This window comes from Ursus maritimus, unplaced genomic scaffold (genome assembly GCF_017311325.1).
Source record: "Ursus maritimus isolate PB19 unplaced genomic scaffold, ASM1731132v1 scaffold_30, whole genome shotgun sequence".
NCBI classification, from domain to species: Eukaryota; Metazoa; Chordata; class Mammalia; order Carnivora; family Ursidae; genus Ursus; species Ursus maritimus.
In genome coordinates, this window is record NW_024425564.1 from 9,677,066 (window position 1) to 9,693,178 (window position 16,113).

The window sequence follows — 16,113 nt, forward strand, 5'->3', positions numbered from 1 at the left end:
CTCCAAGTATGACCAGTTGTTCAGGATATTCAGCTAGAGAAGTCGCTGGTGGATGGGGAGAGGGGCTGGAAGAGGAAATTGTACCGGTAAGCAGGTGCCAGATAAGGACAAGAATCGGATTTTATTTTGCAGATGTTGGGAGAACCAGTGAAGGCTTTTTATTTTTTGTGGTTTTGCCTAGATGGGATAATGAAATGTGCATGTCACTCAGGTCTCCGACTGCAGCAAGGTGGGGGAATAGCGGGGGTTGGGGGTGAAGGATGCAGGCAAAGAACTGGCAGGAACCTGTGGTCACAGGAAGGCATCGAAGATCGGACTGGGAGGCTGTGTACAAGAGGCAGAACATCCCGCTACCCTTTTGGGGTCTATGGCTGAGCCCAAGAATTAAATTGACATAAAACAGATTAACAAGAGAAAAGCATACACGTTATTTAATATTTTTATGTGTTCATGGGAGTCTTCACAGGAAAATGAAGACCCTGAAAGTGATTAGGCCTAAGTACTTACAGACTAGGTTGAACAGAGGAGTAAACCTGAAATAGCAACAAAAATAGGAGAGGACGAAAGGAGATACAGGGTTATCTTAAGGTCTGTACAGATTTCTCTCCGCATGGCTCTGTTTCTGCCAGTGTGTTCTCTTTTCCTGATATAAGGATGACACCTTTCACCTGGGATCATTATCTGCCTTCAGGGAGAAATGGGAAGGTCAGAGCCCCATTCTCACATCTGCTTTTCAAGTGCCTTTAGCTCAAAATAATTCTTATGCCAAAATGGTGTGTGTTGGGGTGGCCTATCCTGCTACCTCTCAGCTAATACTCAGTTCTTTCCCGGGGTGCCTGGATGTCTCACCATCCATGGAAGAGTCTGGAGGAGATGGCTCAAGGAGGATCTCTGGCCTGATGTGAAGAGAATGCAAGTTTGTTCATTGGGAAGAATCACAAGCAGAGCAATAGGGCCCCAAAAGCAAAGTGAAAAGAATCATGGTGAACCTAAGATCTGGGTCAGGAAGAAAGGTACCGCAAAACCCTGTGAAGAGACCGTGGCGGGAGGAGGGATGAGCAGAGTCAGGCGTAGCAGATGATGTTCTTGGTATAATTCTGGATCTGGCAATTAGGTCACTGGTAACCACGGCAAGGGTATTTTTAGTGAGTAGTGCACAAGACATAATCATGAATGACAAACACAGAAATACTCCAGATTACTTGGAGATGTAACACTAGGAAAGATCTAGTAAAAGGGATTTGGATGAAGTTGAGACACAGATACGTTACATTGGTAGTAAGCAACCAGTAAAGGAATATTAAAACTTAAACCAGTACTACTGTTGGATCACATCAACCAACTAACAAAGCTCACTGGTCCGTCAAAAAAGCTATCGATAGTACCTTGTGGGTTCCGTCAACAGACGAGAACTGCCCGTGGTAAACAAGGGCGCGCTTTCTCTGGCATCAGGGACGGCAGGGCAAGTCTCCAGGTAGGGAAAGCACATTTCGAAGGTTAAGTAGCAGGGTGAGCGTAGCCTGAAGGCCACCTCTGCGCCTGCCTGGCAGGAAAAAGGGAGGGGTGAGGTCCTCGGTGAGGAGGCCAGGGGAGAGTGGACAGAACGCAAGGAGGAGGGCTCGGCGGCGCCACGGGGCACGCCTTCCCGCCCGGCGTTCACTGGGCGCCGCCATCTTGGTTGGCCGCCAACCATCACCGGTCGGTGACGGTCTCCAAAAACGGCCTGGGCAAGACGCTCGTTCAGCCAGAGTCCGAGGAAAAGAACAACGACAAATACCTTCATCCTCCGAGCACAGCTCTTCCTGTGACCAAGTGGGTGGTCCTGAGAAGGACCTTTGGAGAATGCGGCGAGGCTGCGGCACCCGGAGATGGAGCGAAGCTTAGCCCCCGAAGCCGTAGAGGGTGCGGCCCTGGCGCTTGAGCGCGTAGACCACGTCCATGGCCGTGACTGTCTTGCGCTTGGCGTGCTCCGTGTAGGTGACGGCGTCCCGGATCACGTTCTCCAGGAACACCTTGAGCACCCCGCGGGTCTCCTCGTAGATGAGGCCGGAGATACGCTTGACGCCGCCGCGCCGGGCCAGCCGCCGGATGGCGGGCTTGGTGATGCCCTGGATGTTGTCGCGCAGCACCTTACGGTGGCGCTTGGCGCCCCCCTTGCCTAGGCCCTTACCACCCTTGCCGCGACCAGACATTGCGAGCAAAAACGGTCACTCTCCAGCGCCGGAGCGCTGCCTGCCGCCCTTTATATACCGCTCTTGCGGACCTTTTAGGAAACTGAAACGCTGGGGGCGGGAACGAGTCCTCCGCTCCGCCTCTTCCCACCTTCCTCGGCCGGCCGGGGCTTAGCGACAGGAGGGGCCGGGAGGGGGGACCACATCTGACTGCCCTTTCCTTGTAGAGGCCGGAATCGCTGGTGTCTGTGACTAGTCCTGTGCCTGTGGGGTCTCTCAGATCAATGATATTGTCTAAGTCTCCTCACCTCTTTTATAATTTAGAAAAAGGAGGCAGTGACACTACGATTGTCTATAAAAGAGAGGGATAACAATAAAATTACTGTTTAAATGTGAAGATTCTTTTAAAAAATGCGAGTATTAATGCTTACAATTTTAACAATACTTACTTAAATGTGGCAGATCACGGAACAAATATACTTACGTGTTTTTCAGCATTCCTGATAAAAAGGGAACTGTAGGAAGGGGAGCAAATGTTAACTGAATTTTCACTCTTTGCTCCCAAATTTATAAAGCACTATTTGCATTGCAGAGATGAGGAATTCCAGGCTTGAAGAACTAGTCCTGTTCTAATAAGCGGTATTGTTGGAGTAGAGCTGAGGTCTGATTCTGGTCTTAAGATCTTGACACCTACCACTGATCTATGTCAGTAAAACATTGAAGATGCATCATGCTGTGTAAAAGTTTGCATTCAACAGAATTAATAATAAAAAACACTAAGAAACTGAAATATGATCCAAGTAAAAAGAGTTACAGAATTAATATTTTATACATAGATGATACATTGATACGCTTAATAGACAAATGTCTATTTACTCATTCTGTACATTCACAGGAAGTGCCTCCCTTCTGTGTACTATAAATGGTAATTAAAAAAAATTCCTTCTCTGCTGGTACTTACAGTATAGAGTCAGATTATTCATTTCCCTTAGACACTATTAGAAATTTAGCTCAGTTACAGTTACCTGCAGACTTAAGACACAGTGATCTTCCATACACCAAAGAAGAATAACTGATTTGTTCATTCATTCAACTTAGGGTCTAGTATATGCCAAGATCAATGTACAAATAACAGGTTTACAAGGACAATCATACAGGTACTTTTAAGGAACTCAGAGCTTAGAAGAAGGAAGAGAAATGTAAACTCAGGGTGAGAGGTCACACATCCACCAAATACTAGTTTCCATCAGGTGGTAATGGGTGGAGCAGCTGAGAGCTTGTTAGACACACAGAATTTTTAGGCCCAACCCCAAGTCTACTGCATTGATATGGCATTTTAAACAGGATCTCCAAGTGGATGGTATGCTCATTCAAGTTTGAGAAGAGGTTTTTTTTTTTAAGATTTTATTTATTTGAGGGAGAGAGAGCATGAACAGAGGTGAGAGGCAGAGGGAGAAGGAGAAGGAGAAGCAGGAAGCCCGTCTTGGGCTGGATCCCAGGGTCCCGAGATCATGACTGCAGGCAAAGGCAGACACTTGACTGACTGAGCCACCCAGGCGCCTGGAGAGGCGTTGTTTTATAGCTGTGTTGCCTACATTAGCCAATAGCCAAATGCGCTCATTTAAATTCAAAATTAAAATTAAAAATTTCTTCCGTCACTCTAGCCACATTTAACTGTTCAAGAGCCACATGTAGGTAGTGGCCATCCATTTGACAGTGCAGATAAAGAACATTTCCATCATAGCACATATATCCTATTGGGCTGTGCTGTGACAGTGAATTTCTTCGAGGACCTTCTAGTTCAGACTGGGAAGGGAATGTGGTGGGTATTTGAAAATGAGGCTTACTGCAGGAAGTGAGGATTGGAGTATTTTTGAAGTATGATAGAGATTAGTCAACTTCTGGGTGTACCAGATATCGCAGATAGAGAGGGACATACAAAAAGGAAACTGGAAGTTTGACGTCAGTATTGCCCTTCGTAGGAAATAAACTGAGATATAGTTATCCTTGGAGAAAAGTTTCAAGTGGGAGAGTGCCCTCAGATGAGACCATATGATAGGAAATTAAACTAGATGTGTTTTCTCATGGCCCTTCTGAACATCTTTGATTCTAACACAATGCTCTATCTGTTATAGAGCCCTTATGTTGTCTTCACGCCTTTTGGTATTTATTTATAGTCACTTTTCTCCTTAAACTTTGAAATTCACTGAACTTTGGAATATGTAAGTACAGCCACCGTGAACTGACCTGGTGAGTGCTACCTAGATCTCTCACAGGGGTTTACTATGATGAGAAGGAGGTTGATACCAAAATTGGGAGAACATGAATTCACAAGTGAGCTACCCATCACTCATCCAACTGTGGTTTTTCTGTTATTTTTACATCTAAAAGGGTGCAAGTTTCAGTCCAGTTCAAAATCAATTGTCTTAACATATACAGCCTTACGCTTCAGAAGTAACGAACGCAACTTTTTTTGTGAGCTACCAAAGTAATAGGTGGAACCTTTCAAGTTTACAGTCCCTTGGGGTGAGCCAGCTTTCCAGATCCTTGTCCATGCTACAGTTACAGAGAGGATAAGTACCTGGGTCTCAGGTCGTAGCAGTAAGTATTTGCAGCCAAGCCCTATCCTTCTATAAACATCTGGGGAAGAACTTCTCAGGTGGATTCATGTCTCAATTATTGCCTTCCAGGAAGGGCAGGGATTACCTACAGTTAAGGAAATAGCCCCAAATGTAATTTCACTTATGTGGAACCTAAATAGCCCTGGGAACCGGTAAGAGTTGCACAAGAATGGAATGGGGACATCTGCTGTGGGAACTGGTCGCGTATCTTAAATTGAGTGTATGTAACTTAGGGAACAATTCCAAGGAGTATTCAACAACTGATGTTTTGACTACAGTGATGACCAAAATGGTAACTTTTAAAAATCTGAGTTTTAATTCTATCATTAGGTCTAGATAATAATAGGCTCTGGTCTGAAAAGGAACAGGGCCTATGTAATGTCTGGGGCCGTTGCTATTGACGTTGATGCTACTAAGGATGAGAAACAGCCCCTTCCAGACGCACATGAAATGCCTGCTTAGGGAGAACTGCACATTGCAGATCCAATCCTGTAAGTGCGCTCTCTGCACACAGCATTTGTTTGGTTTTTAACATGGACTCAAGTCACAGAGGCTTGGTTTCAGTCTGTGCCACTCAATAAATGACTATTTAAAACCAGGCCACGTGACTTTTATGGGTTTAGTGAAGTGTGGGGAGATGACATCTTCAAAACTGATGATCCTATCTTGGATTTTTTGGTGAAAATTCTTAAATCATCATTGAATGTAAGCCAGAATAACAACATTTTTGGAAATGAGGGTATTTGTTTGACGAGAGATAACACCAAAATACTGTTCTTGTTTATTTGTTTTAACAAACATAGAGTTTAATTTCACTATCTGATTATTTGGTAGATAATACTAAATTTGTGCTTAATTATCCAATATTTACCTAATTTCCTTAGCTCTGCTGTGTTGCAAACCAACAGTAAAGCAATGAAGTGGGTCACGTTTGCTGTGAAATGTTTGTTCTACTTCTTAGGCAGACTTATTTAGCAAATAATTGAGGTTGTGACAGCCTAGTTCATATTCTGTTAGGAAAAAGCCCAGGGAGCACTGTGAAAATTCAGAAAGAGTGATTTAAAAGAGAACTTTCTCTTCCTAATCTTGTGTCCCTACTGGCAATGTTGGAAAAGAGTTAAATAAAATCTGTACTATACATGTCATTTGGAAATGCAGGAAATATGTGTAAAATTCTATGTACGTATTGGAGGGAACATATCTTATGGACAGAGTGTCTGTCATTAAATAATTTACAGTTTTAAGAAGATGGGGTATAAACACGTGAGGTTGTGTTCTTCAGCTCCTAACTGGTAAAATGAGGTAGAACTAGCATTCTATTGCTTCACGATTCACTTTTCCTCTTTGTAGATTTGGTGATTGATCTCTAATGCCCGTTCTAGGTCTGAAAAATCTATTCTACCACTATTTCAGGAAAGTTGCTATTTAGAACTCTTTATGTGGAAAAGGAATGGAACATCCTCGTCCCCCATCCTTCCTAAAATATTTAAATCTCCAAAACACGGGGATCAAACACAATTTACACACTGGCCACTCAAATACTTAAAAATGAATCTATTAAAAAAAATAGTTATCCATCTTGTACGTAGAATTTTCTATCCCAGTGCCAATTCCCAGGGCTTCGCGCAAACAGCTGCGGGAGAGCTGTGCTATTGCTCTCGCGAAAAAAGCGTCTTTCCTTGAATATTTGAGTAACAATGAACTTATTTATGTAAACTTGCAAAGAAAAGAATGTGTAGAACAATGCCCTGGAAGACAGACGTGCAAAGGAAACAGAGAGAAATAGTATTTTTAAGGAAAATCTGAAAGTTGTCTCAATGTGACCGAAGTTTTAAAGAGAGTTGGGGGAATCGGCCAAGTTTCAGGGTACTGGTTTTGAAACTAGGTATCGTAAATGAGGCAGGAATGAAGCCTGAAAACTCTTGGATCCGTTTCCCCCAAATCTCTAATTATTTCATGCCCAGATTTCTTACGTTTTTCTTCTTTTTTGAGAGGAAAGAAACACAGCCACACTGCAGAGCGGAGCTCTTCCGAGCAGCGCGCGCGCAAGGCGCAGGCAACCAATCATCACTCAGCCGCTCTCTATATAAACCCCCGGCCGCCGGTCTCCGAGACACGCCGTTCTGACAGTTTGAGAGTACTTTTTGTCTTTGTTGGCAAAGCAGAAAAATGTCGGAGACTGCGCCGGTTGCTCCCGCTGCTCCCGCACCTGCAGAGAAAACACCTGTTAAGAAGAAGGCGAAGAAAACGGGCGTTGCTGCTGGAAAGCGCAAGGCGTCCGGGCCCCCGGTGTCCGAGCTCATCACCAAGGCCGTCGCCGCCTCCAAGGAGCGCAGCGGCGTGTCCCTGGCCGCGCTCAAGAAGGCGCTGGCGGCCGCCGGCTACGACGTGGAGAAGAACAACAGCCGCATCAAGCTGGGCCTCAAGAGCCTGGTGAGCAAGGGCACCCTGGTGCAGACCAAGGGCACCGGCGCCTCGGGCTCCTTCAAGCTCAACAAGAAGGCGTCCTCCGGGGAAGCCAAGCCCAAAGCCAAGAAGGCGGGTGCGGCCAAGCCCAAAAAGGCGGCCGGGGCGGCCAAGAAACCCAAGAAGGCCGCGGGGGCGAGCGCCCCCAAGAAGAGCGCCAAGAAGACCCCCAAGAAGGCGAAGAAGCCCGCGGCGGCGGCTGTCGCCAAGAAAGTGGCCAAGAGTCCGAAGAAGGCGAAGGCTACCAAGCCCAAGAAGGCGACCAAGAGTCCGGCCAAGACCAAAGCCCCCAAGCCCAAGGCAGCCAAGCCTAAAGCGGCCAAGCCTAAGGCGACAAAGGCAAAGAAGGCAGCTCCTAAGAAGAAGTAAAAATTGTAGCGGGATGTCCTGCTTTGAAAATCTCAAAGGCTCTTTTCAGAGCCACCCACTGCTATCAGGCAAAAGAGCTTAGTAACTAGTAAGTATCTAGATAAATTTCCTTGCAAATTCGCCTTTCCTGCTGTTACTGGCTGCACGTAGCACGTAGCATGTTTCCAGGCCACCGACGTCTTTCAAAATTTACCGCCTGCGTCTGATTGGCTCGCTTTCCCTTAAAGCGACAGGGGCATGTTTCAGCGCGCACCCGGTCGTGTAGTCGGAAATGGCTTACGATTTTAGCCAGGTCGGGTCACAGTTCTCGTAGGAGAAATTTGGTGGCTCTGAAAAGAGCCTTTGGCTTTTGTGAAGAAAAAGCCGTCACTTGCCCTTGGCCTTGTGGTGGCTCTCGGTCTTCTTGGGCAGCAGCACGGCCTGGATGTTGGGCAGGACGCCGCCCTGCGCGATGGTCACCCGGCCCAGCAGCTTGTTGAGCTCCTCGTCGTTGCGGATGGCCAGCTGCAGGTGGCGCGGGATGATGCGCGTCTTCTTGTTGTCGCGGGCCGCGTTGCCCGCCAGCTCCAGGATCTCGGCCGTCAGGTACTCCAGCACGGCCGCCAGGTACACGGGCGCGCCGGCCCCGACCCGCTCGGCGTAGTTGCCCTTGCGGAGCAGGCGGTGCACACGGCCCACTGGGAACTGGAGGCCAGCCCGCGAGGAGCGCGTCTTGGCCTTGGCGCGAGCCTTGCCGCCCTGCTTGCCGCGTCCGGACATATTAGAGAAGAAAGTGTAATTCTCAAATTAATCTGAGGAAGGGATTATTATAGTCTCTGGTTTCATAAATTTCCTTTTCCATTGGTTTGCAGCGGCTGTTGAGAATTAGCCAATCAGAAGGTACTCTTGGGTTACGTGCGCACTAGAGAAAGAAAGTACTTCACCAATTAGAGGTTGAGATATTAAAAGTTGTATATATTGTGAAGCAGTAGAAAATCTTTGACTCCCCTCCCCCCCCCTTGATCAGATGGAGTCCTCCTTTGAGTGTTTGGTCTCGCTATTCTTCGCTAAAGCTGCGTAATTATTTACCACTCTGATACTAAGGAATCGTAAAAAATGTAAATGTCACTTTGGTGGTTTATAATTTATCCTCTCTGCCAGATTCCTTCCCCTGGATTGTTGAGATGTTCCATGGAGCCATGGTTGGCTGTCGAATGTTTCTGCTGAATTCTCAAGGAATAGGTAAAGTGAAACAATGAAAGAAAAAAAAAAAAACCCAAAACTCGGATGGCGGCGTGGTTGGTAAGAAAGTTCCCGGAGTTGAGGAGACCAGGGCAAAATATATGGGTTCTAGATGGGCTGATCTGGATGTTGCAGGCCTGCTTTTTTCCCAAGGCTGAGGTGTTTTTATTTTTTATTTCAGGGAAGCCCACTTAATTTTACTGGGAAATCTTGGCAAATATCTGAGCCCTAGAGATCATTATGGGGCTGTAAACCTGGATGGGGAATCACTGTGTCTTTATTTTCACAAAGTGTAAATGGAATTTAACATTTCCTTCAATTGTGTGTGTAGGCAGCTGATCACGATGGATTTTTCAAGTGCCTGTGGCTTTTTCAGCAATGGCAATCACAGATGTTTTCTTATCACTTGAAGTCCTGCAGATATCTTGAAATAAAGTTTACACTCATTCTGAGCTCTTGACAGTGAAATTCATTATTCTACCTGCTTCTAGTTGTATGATGTGTTCCTGATGAAACATTATTACATGCACATAGTTAAATACGCTTCCATAACAATTTTAATGTTGCGTTCTTATCCTGTATGCTTTACATGTTGAGAAGGTGTCTATAGGTCTCCCCAGAGTATCCAAGGAGTCTATAGTAGGAAAGAAGTCATAAACTGGTGAGCGTATCTCCAGTGGGGGCACAAACACCTCACAGTTGAATAACCTTTTCACTTAATTTCTTTGTTTACAGCCTCCCTCTCCTATGCTTATTGGTTAATAGCTTATTGAAATTGACTAGTTAAACTTTCTCACAACAGGGTGGGGTGATGTAGCCTGCGAGTATCTTTCTGGCCCTTCTAAGTAAGAGTTCGGTTTTTCCCCATTGCAGCTGCAAACCATAATTTCTTCTTTTCAGAGAGTCCAAAAAACTTTTATGACAGTGGCTTGTTTGAGAATGAGATCTGGATATGGAAGGAATTTGAAATACTTACTCTAAAAAGAATCTTTTTGAAGAGGAGAATTTGTGTGGAGCGGGAAAGACAAGAGGCAAGAGACCGGTGAGCTGTTTTATACCCAGAATGAGAGCGCTAGGCTTCCTGAGGACTAGGAGAATTATGCTGCAATGCGACATTCAGGGAGCGGCCAAAATGACTATGGAATACCCCTGTAGTTCCTTACAGTTTATAGAACACTCTGATCCCCTCCCCAGAAAGCTTTTGAATTAGGTTACCTAATTGTATTTTAAGTAAATAGTTAAAATGCTTGTTTCACAGTTAATAAAATTGTGGCTCAGAACGATGAAATGAGCAGAATCACCTTGTCAGTACATGGTGGACCTGGGTCTCAAATACAGTTTCTTTGCTCTTAGGTCTGTTTCTTTACATTGCGCCCCATCTATTATATGGACTACCGAAGGAGTGGAGTTCTTGGTTTCATTTTTAGGCTCATCCAGGGAGGTAGTAGGGTTCACGTAATTCTGTTTTAAGCCCTTTGTGAATTAACTAATTCACAAGCCCTTTCAAATGCATCAGACACAGTTTTAAACATGACTTCGTCAGTGACCTAGTTTTACTCTGTGGTCTATGTTAATTAGTATTCAAATTCCTTTCCTTTGGACAGGCCTTTGTTTTCAAGGGCATCAGAACTTATTCCAGTCTTTTCCCATCTCCCCACATTTTTGTTGCAGTCAAATCATAAGTCAAGAAGACCAAAGACGTCTTGGTGTTCTGCACCAGGAAGATGAGGGATCAGGAAGCTCATTCCCAGTCACCATATTTCATCAGTAACCACGTCCCTACATGGTCTCCTTATGAGGGTCTCTTGAAAAGCTCATGCTTGGGTTTCTGACACTCTTTTGCTGCACAAAGATGGTCTGTCAATTATAGTGGCAAAAACTCAGGTTTAGAAAAACCCAACAGATTGACTTGAGGATGTTAAAACAGCAGACAGGAGCCTGTGTGAGGAGTTCTCTCTGAGCCACAAAACCCAATCAGTCCATCAATATTGATCAATCAATCAGCCATCTTAGCATGGAAAGTGTGAAACACATGTTCAAATTTTCTTAACGGCAGGAGGGTACTCATGCACATGGCATAGGTCTGAGCCAAGAATAATTTTTAGGCCCAGGCTGAAGTAACCACTTTCTGCTTTCCGGAATCACCTGACTCCTTGACAGCTGGAGGAGGCACACTCGGTTCTCGGCCCTGTGTTGAGGCATTGCTCATTCCTGTCAGTCCGTCACTAAATCAGGCTGATGTTTAACGAGTCTAGGCAACTGACATTTTCTCCTTTCTCACATACTCTCCTCCTCTCATACTTGGGATAATCTTATTGTTTCCTAACCAGCATCCTAATTCCAGTGTCTCCAGCCCCTAATTCTTAAATTCTAGTCAGTCTGTCTCATGTCTTATGAATAGGGTTGCTGGCTTCCCATGGCCTTAGGCTCAAGTGAGGACTTTGTAGTCTTTTTTTCATAATAATACCTTCTGCTTGCATTAATTAGCACTAATAACAACTCGCATTTACCTTTCAATGCCTCCTTATTTGTTTATTTGTTTTGTTTTGCTTTAAACAACTCATTCACCTGCCATTCCTTCTCTCTTCTCTACCTGGGAGAGTCTTTCCAATTCCATCTCTAGCTCTGTCTCCATGAATAAATTCCCCTAATTAGAAAGTGTTCTCATAATGTGTTTTGATGACACTTAACAGTCGGGTGCCACTATTATCAATGGCAAATTAATAATGCTTCTGTTCTTTTCTCTCATTAAAATATACTTTAGGGTGTTATTCTTTGTCTTGTTTTTCCACTACTCTAAGTGTGTGTTTTTAACTGACTGAGGTTTTGTTTTTGTTTTTTTTCATCATGATAATCATACTTTTGAATTCTCATCCCTTTTTTCTCTCATCCTCCCTAACCACCTCCCCTCTGGTATCTATCAGTTTGTTCTCTATAGTTAAGAGTCTGTTTCTTGGTGTGTCTTTCTCTTTTTTTCCCCTTTGCTCTTTTGTTTCATTTCTTAAATTCCACATATGAGTGACGTCATATGGTATTTGTCTTTCTTTGACTTATTTCGCTTACCATCATATTCTCTAGCTCTATCCAGCTTGCTGCAAATGGCAAGATTTTATTCCTTTTTATGGCCGAGTAATATTCCATTGTGTATATATATGCCACCTCTTCTTTATCCATTCATCAGTTGATGATGGACACTTGAACTGCCTCCATAATTTGGCTGTTGTAAATAATGCAATGAACATAGGGGTGCATGTATCCCTTTGAGTAACTGTTTTTGTACTTTTTGGATAAATACCCAGTAGTGTGATTATTGGGTCATCAGGCAGTTCTATTTTTAACTTTTTGACTTTTTAACTCCATACTGTTTCCCAGAGTGGCTGCAGCAGTTTGCATTCCCACCAACAGTGCACGAGGCTTCCTTTTTCTGCACATTCTTGCCAACACCTGTTGTTTCTTGTGTTTTTGTTTTTAGACATTCTGACAGGTTTGAGGTGATTATCTCATTAGAATGGACTGAATTTTTAATCCTGTTCAATGGGTGAGATTATCCCGATATTGAGTAATTTTATTTTCTGTTTTTCTATGTAGGAAGCCAAGAGCAATAAATCTCTCTGCCCCTTTTCTGTTCCTCTTCCCCTTGGCTTGACCTATCCATTATCTCTCTTACTTTCTAAACTATGCTGCCCCACATGTTGGGACTACAGCAAAAAGAAAACCAAAAATATTTATAACATTTTTATGGTAAAAAAGTCTCCCTATCGATATAAAATATCAATATTCACCTGTGGGCAGATGGGGTAGATAGGGCATGCAGAATGAAATGGAATTTCTGAAGTGTGTTGACTTTCAGCTATCATTGCTATAAGAGGAAGCTCCTGGTCATTCAGAGATTGTACATTTAAACAAAATGATATGTGATTATAGGCAACCCTAGTAGTCTGAAATGGATATACAGCTTAATATACCAGTAGGTACAGATGAAATGTGACCCAAGTCATATTTGCGATCCTTCTCCAAAAAAATAAAAATCTAGTTTAAAAACTTTGATAACAAGTACTACGATTTCGATGTATACCTTTTAAAATAAGAGTATATATATTTGTGTGTGTATGTGTCTTAAACATGAGTATTGTTTGAATGGTAGACAGAAGGGCGAAAAATTGTCCATGTCATGTTATATTTTTATTGTTATACATTGGATATAGCTCTGTGCAACTGGCTGTAATAATTATAGTTTAATAGAACTTCACGATCATATAGGACCCTGTAAATTTTCAAAACCATTCCATTTCCTTTCTTCCTTATGCAAGAATTAAGATAAGGATGTCAGTCTTCCCCGGACAGCTTTTCCTAGGAATAAAGCCATCAGGGATAAGTGATGAGTATTATGTTGATGCTGTTGTTTAATAGAGTAATGCCTAATGGGAAAATTTTCGGCTTTACCTACCCCTTATTATCTGAAACTTTCTTACTTTCAGTTTCCTTATCTGTAAGGCAGTAATAGAAAAATAATTGTATATGATAGATAATATTAGTAGATCATGATTGAGCTTTCCTTATATTGTGGAGCCTTATACCTCACTTCTGGCTATTTGCAACGCACTCAATAAACTTATTTCTACTTAGGAAAATTATGTATTAAAATTACATGAACTCAATCTGTTATTTCTGTAATCAGAAATGTACCAAACAGTAATCTGTTTCTCCAATAATTTTTTTAAAGATTTTATTTTATTTACTTGAGAGAGTGAGAGAGAGAGAAAGAGAGAGCATGAGCAGGGGTGAGGGGCAGAGGCAGAGGGAGAAGCAGACTCCCTGCTGAGCAAGGAGCCTGATGCAAGACTCGATCCCAGGACACTGGGATCATGACATGACCTGAGCCTAAGGTAGACGCTTAACCGACTGAGGCACCCTAACTTTTTATTTTAAATTCCAATTTAACTAAAAATAAATAAATAAATAAATAAATAAATAAATAAATAAATAAAAGTAAATAAAAATTCTGAGTGATTGTTTTAGGCAAAGGACCATTCTAGATGTTCTGATGGATTTAATGATATGACAAGATGTTTACTGTGCCTACTATGTCCTCATGTCTTAACAACCAACATTTGGTGAGACAGAAACACACATTAAAAAACTGACTATGCTAGAATCTCAAAGAAAGTACAGGATATGGGAAACCACAGTCTAACATGAATGCCTTTATCCAACATTACAAATATCCAACACTCCAGTGATTCTAATTATGGATAGCTACACCCTTCCATAGGGACCTAGAGAGTCCCTATTCCCACTTTCCCAGGTCTCAATGCCTAATGGAGTTCCAAAAACAAAAATTTCTTCTATAAAACCTCCAGGACTTCTTAATATGGCTAACTTTTCTGTGCACTTTATTTACACCTTTGTCCTTGTTAAATGTACCACCGCCTAATCTCTTTCTTAGTGATCCTTTGAGGGGAAACAGCCCATTAAAAAATTGTTGACAGAGGCCTCTTAATTCTATAGTTAAGTATACCTTCTCCCATCTCCAAACTTAAATTTGCTAAAGCGTTTAAATAGATGAAATCCTTCCAAATAGCATACAGTATCCACATTAGTAAACATCCTTCTACATTTCCAAATAGCTGCCTGAATGGATTCAAAACAGAATTCCTGATTTCCCTCCCATTGGGCTACCAGTTTAGAAACGGAGGAACCTGTTATTTCCATGGGAAGAGAATATCTGTTTAATAAGTTAATAAGAGAAAACCGTTTTCTTGAAGGGATAGAAGAGAACAGTATTTTCTGCAAGAAAACTATCCAGCTTCCAAGGGATTGTCATGTTTTACTGAATGATATGAGGTACTCTCCTGAGATTTAACTTAGAGATTAATATAGAGAATTTAGGAAAACTGAGAGACTTTTGAAGAATATCAGTTAAGGGGCAGCTGGCCAGCTCAGTCGGTAGAGTATGCAACTCTTGATCTCGGGTAGTAAATTCCAGCCAGCCCCACATTGAGTGTAGATTACTGAAAATAAAATCTTAAAAAAAAGTTTCACTAAAAAGGATCCTAATCCCTGCATTCTTCATTCCCAGTGGTAGTTTGAGACCCACGCAAGCCACTCTTGATTGCTTAGCCTGTATTAGAGACCCCAGTAAAGAGGGACGCCAAGAAGTCTGCCGGGAAAGTTGTGCTCGTACCTTTCCGTCCCCCAGCTAACAACCTAAAATTTGGCTCCCAATAAGACGCTTAGGGGTATATCCTTGATCACCCCCTCAGGATTCTGGCGGTCGCTAGGGAGTTGGGCCCCCAGATCCTATTGAGCAAAGTGCAGACCAACGGTTCTGGCCTCTTAGGGTAGTGCTATTTCAGTAAGGCTACCTCTGGGAAAGACAACCAGAAGCCTTGAAGGCTCACTTGATGGCTGTCTAGTTCCCAAAAGCCACGAAGGACAACCCTTGCAACAGCCCCAAGTTAACTTCGAGGAGCGCACAGGATGCAAGACCCAAGAAACCAGCCACAACACAGAGTGAAACTAGCTATTTCCAAAGAGGAGAATAAAGCGAATAAACCTGAAAGCTAAAACCTAGATCTTTCAGACCCGCGATTAGGATAAAGGAACCCGACGTTGAGTGTCACGGCATCTGTCATAGAATACAGTGGGTGGCTCTGAAAAGAGCCTTTGGGTTTAAAGTTGGCATAAAATCAGGGAATTAAATCTATGCCCTCTCCCCGCGGATGCGGCGCGCCAGCTGGATGTCCTTGGGCATGATGGTGACGCGCTTGGCGTGGATGGCGCACAGGTTGGTGTCCTCGAAGAGCCCCACCAGGTAGGCCTCGCACGCCTCCTGCAGCGCCATGACGGCCGAGCTCTGGAAGCGCAGGTCGGTCTTGAAGTCCTGCGCGATCTCGCGCACCAGCCGCTGGAACGGCAGCTTGCGGATCAGCAGCTCGGTGGACTTCTGGTAGCGCCGGATCTCGCGCAGGGCCACCGTGCCGGGCCGGTAGCGGTGCGGCTTCTTGACGCCGCCGGTGGCCGGCGCGCTCTTGCGGGCCGCCTTGGTGGCCAGCTGCTTGCGCGGGGCCTTGCCGCCCGTCGACTTACGCGCCGTCTGCTTCGTGCGAGCCATGTCTTAACTGAAAGGTAAAGAAGCGAAAGAACTGCCTCGGCCCTGCTTTTATACAGGGACAGACTCCCTCTGATTGGATTGCGGGCCGTTCCATCAGTCAACGGTCGCTCGGTTCCGGAAGTGCAGGAGTGACTCGTCACTGGCTTAGCCG

The 16,113-nt window shown here is 44.0% G+C and overlaps 3 protein-coding genes across 4 annotated transcripts; 1 reads left to right on the forward strand and 2 right to left on the reverse strand.

The window, feature by feature from the left end:
- Positions 1-1,814: 1,814 nt before the first annotated feature.
- LOC103665196 (histone H3.1-like) lies at positions 1,815-16,058 on the reverse strand. The gene is made up of 2 exons (XM_008693091.2): positions 15,629-16,058; positions 1,815-2,203 (listed from the first exon to the last, which is right to left on the reverse strand). Exons 1-2 carry the CDS (start codon positions 15,960-15,962, stop codon positions 1,881-1,883), a joined length of 657 nt encoding a protein of 218 aa, XP_008691313.2. The 5' UTR covers positions 15,963-16,058; the 3' UTR covers positions 1,815-1,880.
- On the forward strand, positions 6,885-9,292 carry LOC103665113 (histone H1.3). Of its 2 annotated transcripts, XM_040645166.1 has the most exons (3): positions 6,885-7,715; positions 8,768-8,848; positions 9,180-9,292. In XM_040645166.1, exon 1 carries the CDS (start codon positions 6,962-6,964, stop codon positions 7,625-7,627), a length of 666 nt encoding a protein of 221 aa, XP_040501100.1. In that variant the 5' UTR covers positions 6,885-6,961; the 3' UTR covers positions 7,628-7,715; positions 8,768-8,848; positions 9,180-9,292. The 2 variants fall into 2 exon arrangements, with proteins under 2 accessions (XP_040501100.1, XP_008691250.2); XM_008693028.2 differs by lacking the exon at positions 9,180-9,292 and having other exon boundaries at positions 6,917-7,715; positions 8,768-8,867.
- On the reverse strand, positions 7,994-8,768 carry LOC103665058 (histone H2A type 1-E). The gene has a single exon (XM_008692971.2). The coding sequence runs from the start codon at positions 8,384-8,386 to the stop codon at positions 7,994-7,996; it is 393 nt and encodes a 130-aa protein (XP_008691193.2). The 5' UTR covers positions 8,387-8,768.
- Positions 16,059-16,113: the final 55 nt, after the last annotated feature.